Here is an 11,791-nt window from a genome sequence, read left to right as displayed (position 1 = left end):
TTCTTTCTTTGTTTTTTACCTTTTTTTAGGTTTTGATTTTATTATTTTTGTCCCTCCTCCACTTCAAAGAAAAACGATTTGCTCATTTAGTAATCACCAATGGGGACGTGAATTACCGAGCTCGCCCCCAGACTGGTTTTATCTCCTGGCCAATAAATCTCTAAACTGAAGCAATGAAGCTAAGTACTGCCACTATTTCTGCGTTTTATTTCCATATTAATCAAAATGAGCCTACTCCGCCTCCTCCCAGAGCCTGTTCTACAGGGGAAAGGCATTCCTTAGGGGGACAGTGTGGATGGGATTTGTCAGATATAGGAACCAGTGGGGAGTGAGAGAGAGGAGAAAAAGAAAGCCAACAACAGAGGGGGCTGAATGAGGTACCCGGGGGGGACCGGTGTCATGTGTGCCATGAGCCCTGGGTAGGGCCAGCAGGGAGCTGTTCCTGTTCTTAGTTCTGGCACTTCCCTGTTCTTAGTTCTGGCTCCTTTTCATTCTCCCAAATTTCTTTTACTTGCTAAATGTGTGCATATGTGTGTGGAGTAATTTCACCCAATGAAAGCCCCATGGCTTCCACTTTTCCTTCCATAGACATCTTCACCCAAAGTTCTTTTTTTCTTCTTTCTTTTTCTTTTTCAGTATTGAAAAAGACAGAAAGGAAGGCTGGCAGGAGAGTGGGGCCCTGGGAAGCTGTGTAAGCCCCCACAGAGAGCAATGCACTGAAGGGAAGGGAAGGGAAGGGAAGGGAAGGGAAGGGAAGGGAAGGGAAGGGAAGGGAAGGGAAGGGAAGGGAAGGGAAGGGAAGGGAAGGGAAGGGAAGGGAAGGGAAGGGAAGGGAAGGGAAGGGAAGGGAAGGGAAGGGAAGGGAAGGGAAGATTTCCTGCTGCATTGGTGCTCTTGTTGGGGTCTGGATGGGAGCAGGAGGCTTAGCATGGGGCACAGAATATTTTGTTTCTGCTGAAAAGACTGAAGATTTCTGACCAGCAGGGAGCAGACAAGGAGACAGTCCCCCTACCCTCACCAACCCACAGCACCACATCTTCACATCGCTCAGAATTCCTGTTTCCTCAGATCAGTCAGAGTCATCTCTGTCACTACCCTTTTCCTCTGCCCCTCTCCAAGGGCTGGGAAGTGATGGCAGTGAGCTTAGAGGCACATGTTGCACTGTCCTAATGGGGCATGCTGTCCCAGGGCTGCTGGACATTTATAGCCCTCCCTGGGGACACGGGAAGCCAGCTCTGTCTCATGCAGTCCTATAGCTTTGCAGAGGAAGGAAGGAAGGAAGGAAGGAAGGAAGGAAGGAAGGAAGGAAGGAAGGAAGGAAGGAAGGAAGGAAGGAAGGAAGGAAGGAAGGAAGGAAGGAAGGAAGGAAGGAAGGAAGGAAGGAAGGAAGGAAGGAAGGAAGGAAGGAAGGAAGGAAGGAAGGAAGGAAGGAAGGAAGGAAGGAAGGAAGGAAGGAAGGAAGGAAGGAAGGAAGGAAGGAAGGAAGGAAGGAAGGAAGGAAGGAAGGAAGGAAGGAAGGAAGGAAGGAAGGAAGGAAGGAAGGAAGGAAGGAAGGAAGGAAGGAAGGAAGGAAGGAAGGAAGGAAGGAAGGAAGGAAGGAAGGAAGGAAGGAAGGAAGGAAGGAAGGAAGGAAGGAAGGAAGGAAGGAAGGAAGGAAGGAAGGAAGGAAGGAAGGAAGGAAGGAAGGAAGGAAGGAAGGAAGGAATCTCTTCCTTCAGCATCTCTTCAGCATCTTGTTGATGTAGATGAACTTACATCAGCAGGGACTGGCTTTTATTACAACACAATCTGGTAATTTATTGTGTTTGAGGTACAAATATTCATTCTCCTTTTGATCATTCAGTTTTCCATGTATTTGTTCTGATGTCTGAACAACGATTTGGTTGTTACCATTCCTCAGAGCCCACTCACGATAGGATCTCCTCACGGTTCCTTGCTGACAGTAGCCTCCATCCCCGTTTAAACGTCCCGTTTCCCCCTCCCGCCGGCAGTTCTCCTCCGTGTTCCTTCTGATCTTTCCTCGCCCGCATTTCGAAACACCGAAACCTGCGGGGCTTCGGGCTTCGGAGCTGAGCCTCCCTCCCCAGCTGCTGCATGGGGGACGAGGCGGGGATGCGGGGTCGGAGCGACGCGGGGCATCTCGGAGGGTGGGTGGGGACCCGGGAAAGCCACGGGAGAAGGCGGCCAGGCCCCAGACAGAGAAGGACCAAGCGGCGATGTTTCATTTTTAACTTTATTTGGAAATCTCATCCAGAAACACTGGTCAATAATAAATATATCGATAGTTATCAAGAATATATAAAAAATAAAGACACGGGGTTGTCTTTGAGGCCCTAACCAAAACCAAACGAACGAACGAACAGAATTAATGATAATAGCAATTCAAGCAAACGCGAGGGGAAAGGCGCCGGGTGGGGGACGGACAGCACCGGCTGCGCCGAGCCACTGTCAGGGGGAGCGGCCCGGCCGCGCCGGCCCCGCATGCAAACCAGAACGGAGAGGAACGAACGAAACAACCGCAAAACGAAACGGAACTGTTCTCCGAGAGGAGAACCGAGCGCCGAAGGGCTTCAGGAGGTGGGGGGCGAGGGGTTGGCAAAACGGGCCCGGAGGGGCCGCGCTGTGCTTGGCACCGTTCCCCTCCTTATTTTGTTGGTTTGTTGTTGGTTTTTAAGAGGACGCGGAGGGAGGAAGAGAGGAACCACGAACAGAACCGCGCCGAGACCAACGCCGAAAGGAACTCTCTCGCAGTGCCCGCGGCGGTCCCGTGCGAGGAGATAAGCAGCGCCCGCGGAGCTGCGCCCGGAGCCGATCCCATCGTCTGTGAGCAGCTGCGAGCACTGCACTGCACTGACAACCATGTCTTTTTTTTTTCCTTTTTTTTTTTTTTTTTTTTTTGCATTCAGTTGAAGGAATTATTTACATTTTCTCCCCACCGCTATTATTACTCTTTTTACCGCGGGGATCGCTACTCTCCAGGCTCAGAGCGGGCGGCAGCGTCCCCTCGGCCGGGTCCTTTCCCCCCCGGCCCCGCTGTCCCGGGGGTGGGGGGCAGGGCCGGGGCTGCTCACTTTAGCAGGTCCTTGGTGTCCGCCGAGAGCCGGCCCATGCCGGAGGCGGAGAGGGCAGAGAGGTGCGGCGGGGGGGGCACCTGGCAGATGGTGCAGGGGCACGGCAAGCCGGCCCAGTGCTGGAAGCCGCCGCCGAGCTGCAGCGCGGGGGGAGTGGAGGGGGTCTTCAGCAGGGAGTGGGGCGGCCGGATGGTGCCCAGGGCCGGCAGCGAGGCCGGCAGAGACGGAGACGCGTTGGCGGAGGAGAGGGCCCCGCCGAGGATGGGGTGCACCTGGTGCACGGCGCCGGCGGCGTGGGGCGGGTGCGCGGCGGCGGAGTGGCCCACGGTGCCGCAGTGGAAGGCCGAGTGATGGCCGCCGTAGATCTCCCCGACCAGGCGCTTCATCTCCTCCAGGGAGCTGGTGAGCATCAGGATGTAGTTTCTGGCCAAGAGCAGGGTGGCGATTTTGGAGAGTTTCCGGACGGAGGGGCCGTGCGCGTAGGGCATCACCTCCCGCAGCCCGTCCATGGCCAGGTTGAGGTCGTGCATCCGCTTGCGCTCTCGCCCGTTGATCTTGAGACGCAGCTGCTGCAGGTCCTGCTCCGAGAGCTGCTTCTTGATCTTGTACTTGCCGCCCTCCCCCTGGGCCTTGGTGCCGCCCCGGGCCAGGCCCTCCCCGGCCATCTTCTGCACCAGATCGCCCTGCGTGGAAGAGACGGGGTTGAGGCGGCTCTCCGGGTGGTGGTGGTGGTGGTGGCGGTGCTCCCGCAGGTACATCTCTTCCATGTCCGGCGAGGAGGCTCTGCTGGAGACGGAGCTGGAGTCAGAATTCATTGTACTCGAGCGCCGGAGCGAGACACCTTGCCCAGATCGGGAGGCGGCGGAACGGGGCGGCTCCTCCGGGAGACACCGAGGGATGGACGGGTCGGACGGGGTCGGACGGCGCCGGGCGGGCGGCAGCTCGGGCCGGCAGCGGGGGAAAGAGCCCTCGGCCCCGCGGCAGCGCTGCCCGGCGCCCCGCTCGCAGGGACGGCGGTGGGTGTGTGCCGGGACTGACCTCCGCCTGCCTACGAGGGGCTTTTATAGGGCTGCGGCGGAGAGCGGAGACAAAAGGAGCCCTCCTATGTATAGTGGTGTAGTTGGGATGACGTGCCGTTATTCAGGGCGGTGCGCTTTGACTGTCCCATTTAGCGAGGATCCCTATTCATATTCATGGCGGTGCCACCCGGGACACCTCAGCCACGGACCGTCAGGAGCCGAGGAGGCACAAAACCTCTCTGATTGACACCGCGCACCCGGCGCTCCGCGTGCTCGCCACCTCCTCCCCCTGCCCCTCATTTCCAATATAACAAGGCACCCCATTCTCTGCGAGGAGCCGGGGCCGCGGGGACTGCCCGCTCGTCGGGGCAGCCCGGCCCTCCCTTCCCGGCTCGGCCCCCCGTTCAGGGTCGGTCGTGCGGCACTGGCTACAGTGTCCGTCCGGAGAAGCGACCGCGGTGTTTCCGACCCGCTGCTCCCCGCCCCGACGAGCCGAGAGCGCGGGGTAGACACCACTCGCTGGGAGCCGTCGGGTCGCTTCCACCCGCGAGCGTGGGCATGGGAAAGAGTTCCCGGCGGGACAGCGGTACGGTAAAGGGGTGTGGGGAGATGAGAGAAGGGGGAGTGGGAAACTGTCATCCGCCGAGTCGGATCGTGCCTCGTCTGCTGAGGGAAATTAAAACCTTCTGATTATCGATACTGACAGAGAATCCCACAGGGGAAGGGAAGAGAAAAGAAGAAAGGGGAGAGGGAAAAGGGAAAAGAGAAAGAAAAAGAGTAAGAAAAAGAAAAAGGAAAAAGAGATGAGGTAAATTGCCCCGTGCTTAGGAGGATGTATCAGCAATAACTGAACGGGACGCCGTCTCATCTCGCTTTCTCCGCAACAGCCCGAGCAGCACTCCGCGCTCTTGGGGACGGCACCCGCCGGACCCGGCCGCCGCCGTCCCATCGTCCGCTCCCGCGGAGCCTCTCCGTCGGTCCCGCTTCTCTTTCCACCGCCCCTCCCGGCGGGTCGGGCCGAGAGAGAGGAGCTCGGCGCACGGCGGCACCGGCAGCCGCGCGGCGTCGGAAGGAAAACGGAGGTTCGGCGCCGAGGACGGATCAGAGCGATGGGGGAGAGACGCCGTCGGGGAAGAAACAGGAACAGCCCGGCTCGTCGGGGCCGTCCCGCAGCGGGCCGGGGCTCGGAGCGGGGCCCGGATCCGCCCGGAGCCGGGGTGAAAGCGGGAGGTGGGTCGCTGGGGGCCGCTCTGCCGGGTCAATCCGCGTCAAAACTTTCCGCGACGGAACTAACACCGGGAGTCGGAAATCCAGTACTGCCGGCAGCGGGGCTGAGAGAAAGGCGAAAACGGCGGCTGGACGGCGACTGAACCGAAGTAAATTTCATCCCTCCTCCTTTTAATTTCCGTTTTCATAAAGGCAGGGAGATTTGGCCATGGAGGAAAACGCGCTTTCTGCGGAAGGCGAACGACTTCGGAGAGCGCGGGGCATTGGCAGCGCTCCCGGCTCCGGTGCCGGGCTCGGAAGAGACCCCGGAGCCGCGGCTGCAGCGGGGCCCGAGCGTGCGGTACGCGGGACGGGGCTGAGAGGTACCGCCGTGCGGGGCTGCGTGTCCTTCAGTGTTCTCTGCCGGGCGGCGGGTGCCGGGCGCACCTTGAGGCAGAGCCCGGTTTAGAATTGTCAGAGTTTCGGGGCATCGGGCGAACTTTTTTTCTCATACAGAGCATCTCTATGAAGGAATATATTACATCTCGCTTCCCGTAACTCCACTGACCTTTGCCGGCCGGCGGCTTGGAATCCGTTTCGTAATTTGTCGAGTGCCTAAATGTTTCTTGCTGTTTTGTTAGGAGGTTTTATGACTTTCTCCCTCTCTGTTTACCTTTACTTTAATTTGAACGTTTGGACAACCGTGCTTTTAGCGTTAAACTGTTACGCCCGTTAGCGCTGTAATGAGGGCTAATGCTGACGGTATGTATGCATGAGAGCGGGGCAGCTCTCTGCTTCAGCCGACGCTCTTCGCCGGCGTCTCCGGGTGAGCTCAGCACCGCGCTGGTGCCGCCACATCCATCGGGTCGGGCTGGCAGACGGCACCCGTCTCCTTTAAGGCAGGGCGGCCCAGGCTCCCGAACCGCCCGCCGGCTGCGCTTACGGTTTATTATTATGGTGTAGGGAACCTGCTTTGGCAGGGGGGTTGGACTCGATGATCTCTGAAGGTCTCTTCCAACCCCTACAATTCTGTGATTCTGATTCTGTGATTACCGGACCACATTTCGATTGACGGTGTAATTCCGACTGATGCTCTCTCGTCACCTGACTGCCTTCAACGAAGTGACGAGTTTTTATTTACCGTGTTGACGGCGTATTTGCTTTGCATAAGCAGGGTTTTACAAGGGTGCGATCGAAAGTTGCCCTAGAATTTGATACGGCGCTCAAATTCTGCAGCCAGATAAACCCAGACTGGACGCTACGCCGGCAGAACGCCGGGCGTTCTCTACTCCGTTCACCTATTTTCAATCTCGTTGGCAACGCGGAGTCACAGCAGAACGTTGTTAAGTATTTAAAAGGAAATCGCGCTCAGCTCGAAGTGTCCCACAGCCGCCTGCGGGATGCTGAGGGCGCACAGCCCCGCTGGGCACAGCCGAGGGGCACCGCACTGCCGCCCATTAAGGACGGCGTTTTACTTTCTGTATTTCAGTGTTGATTTGCAAAACTTCTTGAAAAAAATACGCTGTTCTAACTTAGCAGTAAAATTGGAAACGTCGGACACTGATTATTGAGGGACGTGATAATTGCTAATGTTCTGATATACGACAAAAGCCTGAAATCAGCTTCTGTAAACAATAAAAGGCATTTAATCGACAGCTTTATTTTTTTTCTTTATTTGTTCTTTATTTGTTCTTTTTTTATTTTCCCCTGTAACAAATACACTTGAAACATCTATTTTATTTGGAGAAGGGCTTATAGAAAGTCAAGTGAACGTTTCTAAAGCTCTCAGCCGTAGTTCAGCCAACTGTGATACAGTTTGCTGTCCTCAGAATTTAAGAAGAAAGAAAGAAAAGATGATTAAGTCGCCATTGACCAGTTTGTTTCCAGTGTCTGGTAATACTGGCACTGCCTTCATGATACTGAACTCAGTTGCAGAGCAAATGCTGCAATGCATATACGCAGAGCTGCACGCTTCACATGTGCAGAATGGGCTCAGTGTGGGGTTCTGGATAAACAAACTTTGGAACCAAGGCCGGGTTGTTACAGCACCGCACGATAATAACGCTGCTCAGCAGCCTGTATTTATTTTCTCTTCTGCCCGTGTTCACATTTAAAATACTAGTGTTGCCAATAGACAAGTTTCTTTGTCTTTCTTGCCTGCCTCCCGCATCTCTTACAGTATTTTGCACTTGCATCACTACAAACTCCGTCCATCCGCTCACACTTGTTACAGAAATTCACCCGTTGGCTTTTAAGACCCCTTTCCCTCATGCTTTTGCAGGTGGTCACTGGTTACTGAGTTCACCTCGTAGCCATGCAGGCCATTTAAATATCAGATATAAGCAAAGCAGAAGACAGAGAATGTGTGAGAGGTTCCCTCCACCTCTCTGCTCCCCACCACACACCCCAGATGCAACGCTGTTTGGTAAAAGCTTCTTAGCTGATTGAAAGTTCTCTTAGGCCCGAGTGGAAACCTTCATAAAGACTAAAGATTGAAATGTTTTGCTGTCTTGGAAATAAGCGTAGGAAGATTCATTTTTAACATCTAAAGTGAAAATAAATAAAGCCATAGAAATTATTGAAAATCTCTCCCAATAGACACTAGGAAACAAGGATGACTCATTAAAGAGAAAGAAAAAAAAATCCTTGTCTCATTTTGTAACTCAATTTTAAACAATGAGTGTCTCGGGCGAATATTTATGGGTAGTTAATAGGCAAGTACAAATTCTAGAAGACACAACAAAAATTATCTGCAGCCTATTCACAAACCTTTGCCACATCTCAGTGTTTGGGGATGGGCGTAGGGGCTGCCTTCACCACTCCTGAATAGAACTCTATTGTGTGGGCTTGTTCCACTGGGATCAATGGGACAACATGTGCAATGAGATGCTAATGAACACCAGAAACCACGGTAAAATCTGGCCCGGCCAAGGCATAGGGCTGGTATTAAAAATCATTCTGAGTCTCTCTCTGTACTGCTTTTAGTCAAGCTGTTGAAACTTCAAATATTCAGGGAGGTTTTGCTATATATAAAAAAGGGATTTTGTTGTTGCTGTTACTGTTTTCTTGTGGGGTTTGTTTTAAGTCACATTTCCCTTCCCTAAAAAAGTGAGTCCATTCTCACCTTGCTGGAAGTTGGAGCTGAGATGAGGCGGTCTGTTTTTCATGGCAATTGCCGTGTTGATGCAAGTGCACTTCCACAAACAGAAAAATGAAATACACTGGAGGAAAATAACATCAAGGACAAGTATAATACAGAAGAATGATGACAGGCAGAACGAGGCACACAAGGACAGTGCTGGCATTGCATGGCCCAGCAGTCATTGCTCACCACACCTGCACAAAAACCAACCCACCTTCCAAAAGGTTTGTTTCTCGCACAACGGGGGCAGCACTTCAGAGAAGTCCCTGAGGACCAATGTAACTGCAGAGGGACTGTGCTTGGTGTGTGTGAGCCATGCATGTAGTGCTGTGCTGCTGGATGCTCACGGTTTACACGGGCTGTCGTTCTCTTCCCAGATCCTGAAGCCTTGCAGTCTGTTTGCACGGTCAGAATAGGTCACTGGGCTGGAAAAGTCCCAGACCTGCAGATACAGCACTGCAATCCGTAGCTCCTTGGAGCTGCAGTAGGTTCTGAAGGGCCCAGACACAATAGCAACAAGGACTGTAAAAGTCCCATTCCCATCTCTTAAAAGACAGAGGAAGGGAGAGGAGAGCAGATCTACTGACATCATCTTTTTTTTTTTTTTCCTTCTTCTTCTTTTTCTTTTTCTTTTTTTTTTTTTAATTTAATCATCAAAGGTTAACTATTAACTATTGAAACACTGATGAACTGGGGTGTTTGTTTGCTGATTATGAGGTCTGTCAGGGCCAGAATCAACCTTTCTGAAGCTGACTGATGTCCCTCAGTTTCAATAGACCCAGAGGTCAGGCCCCTAAAACCCAAGTCACCAGAACAGTCCTTTGCAATGAGGAATCAGTGAGTACTGTAAGGAAGGGTTTAATTATTCCAGTGAGATAATTCTGTTTTTAAGCAAAAATGTTTTAATTGGGGGCAAGCCCTCTCATATTTGTTTCCTGTGAAGGAAATTTATTAGTGATATGTTAATTATAGGCTAGTGAGAGAGTTCACACAGCCACAGACACAAAACTCAGATGAGGGCATTCAGTTTCTTTTCAGCCACTGAAACTTAGCAAAACCATTTTCAGAGAGGGGAAGAGTGAAAAGTAGGCCATCTTCCCTTCTTTCCTTCCTGAAGCCATCTCGTCTATCAGTCACTGGCAACCAAACCAAAGGTGAGAGTCCAGTAGCAGCAGTTTCATGTACCCAGAGATGTCCTGAAGTTTGTCACTTTGACACTTTCTCACAGGGGTGCTTAGCTGGGACCCTCATGGACCTCTGCCCTGGTATGGAATTCAGTGGCTTGAGATACTGCCAGCAAATTTCTGAGAAAATAATACACAGGAAATGAATAATTCCTTGGTGGAAGTTAGCACCTTTGAACTCTCTGCCTATCAGTGGGAAATGCTAGCTGGGAGCATGGGATGGGACTCCAAAACATGCAGTCTGCATGGTTCCTATACTACCCCCTCCCTTTTCTTTCACTTATTTTGCACACCCAGGTGAGCTGTGTGCAGTAAGGCTCCTCCAAATGCAAATATCGCTTTAGAGTGGGATGAAATACAAACAAGACAAGGAGAATGCTTTGCCTCTTAATTACCAAAACACCATTTGGCTCAAAGATCGATACACTTTTTATCTCATCCACTCATTGACAGCACAGTGTCCTTGCGGAAGTAAACAGCGATCTGTAACTCTCAGTAACCATCATCATTTATAGTTCAGTGAAACCAGAAAACCCAAAAGAGGTAAAGACATTGCTGAGATGTGCAAAATCTTCATTGAGGGGAGTAATCTGTAAGTAAGTAAAATAGATGGTGAAGACAAGGCAACAGCAATAATAATAATAATAATAATAATAATAATAATAATAATAATAATAATAACGATAAGGTGAAGATGCAAACAATTATATGCATTTTTAATTTTAGAGCTCTGCATGACTGCTGCTCACAGTTGAAGTCAGAAGCAATTGTGTTTGGCACTGCTGAAAATGAAATTTTATTTAAAATTAAATTCACAAGTGCACACATTTTGAATTGTCTTCTCTTCTTCATATTGTCTTCATTACTAGGTGAGCCTCTTCTCCGCAGCTGGTAGGCACCTGACATGGCTAATTAACGTGTAACAGTTTGGGATTCTGCAGATATTGCCACCGTTTTGCTAAACTGCAGGAAGGAGCCCAGCATTGCATCATCAGTGTCTGTGAACTATTCAGAGCTCTCTGGAAATCTGTGGAGTCTGTACAGACCTGATATCCTCCTCATCTTTCATTGTTTTAAAGATTTCCACCTACCTGAAATTCTAGACTTTCACTTGTGCACTGCTAAATTTTGTGGCTTCTCAAAATCACCAGAATTCATTACATCTAAATCCTTTAACCAGAACACTTATGACACCCATCTGAGTTGTTTTTGTTTTATGAAAATAAGGCTCAGACAATTCTTGGAGATGAAAAAATGTCAAATTAACAAAATATTTGCTCAAACTTGGCCCATCGTATTCACAAGAACAAAGATGTTCTGGGCTTCATGCTGACTTTCTCTAGTATTATCATTAATATAATATAATTAATATAATAGAATTCACATCAAATACATTGACTTCAGCTGATACTCTCTAGGAACTTCATGCCTTTAAAAATAAAATTAAATTGAAATAATTCAGAAAGCATAACTGATATTTTATTGAAGCTTCAATTTCTTCCAGCCTATTTCATATACTCTGAACTATATTTCCTGGGCTGAAAATTGTAAAGCACATGCATGCTTAGTGAAACAAACAACCAACAGCAACAACAAAATCACCAACAAGATAACCTACACAGTATGAGAAGTCCATGTTCTTTTGCTTTTTGAAATCTGGCTGCATATGTACTCCTGTCCCTTATAAGTCATAGTGAACAACATGGTATCCCGCAAGAGCTTTTATCCTAGTGAGCAGAAAGTGAGCAGCAAGACTGAACAAAAGAATGACTGAATTAATTAATGGATGAATGTATTAAGGGGGGTAAAAAAAAAAGACTCCACCTGCTCTGCTCCAAAAATCTCTCACTATGCTGTAGTTTACTACATTGACTAATATTAAAATCTTCCCTTTCATTTTGAACAATGTAATTTGTTTATATTTAGATTGCCAGAAAGGAGACTATGTAACGTAGACAGTGCCTTTATGAGTGCGTCTTATATTAGGAATTCACCAGTGATGTTGCCCTAGAGGCAATGAGGAAGCTGGTCTATCAGAAAAGGAAAGGAAAAAAAGTAGTTCTTTTTCTAATGCTTTGCCTGAAACACCTAATACACATTCTCATTCTTTAAGCCTTGTGTTGCCTATATGAATAGTTCACTTACACAGGAGAAGTACAACTTACACGA

The 11,791-nt window shown here is 50.3% G+C and overlaps 1 protein-coding gene across 1 annotated transcript; it reads right to left on the bottom strand.

Moving 5' to 3' along the window:
* Positions 1 to 2,900: 2,900 nt before the first annotated feature.
* Positions 2,901 to 6,945, bottom strand: OLIG3 (oligodendrocyte transcription factor 3). The gene has a single exon (XM_085541614.1). The coding sequence runs from the start codon at positions 3,884 to 3,886 to the stop codon at positions 3,068 to 3,070; it is 819 nt and encodes a 272-aa protein (XP_085397740.1). The 5' UTR covers positions 3,887 to 6,945; the 3' UTR covers positions 2,901 to 3,067.
* Positions 6,946 to 11,791: the final 4,846 nt, after the last annotated feature.

Source organism: Coturnix japonica, chromosome 3, assembly GCF_054131305.1.
Source record: "Coturnix japonica strain WE chromosome 3, WE-NBRP24, whole genome shotgun sequence".
In the NCBI taxonomy this organism is placed as follows: Eukaryota; Metazoa; Chordata; class Aves; order Galliformes; family Phasianidae; genus Coturnix; species Coturnix japonica.
This window is presented reverse-complemented; position numbering and strand designations above follow the sequence as displayed.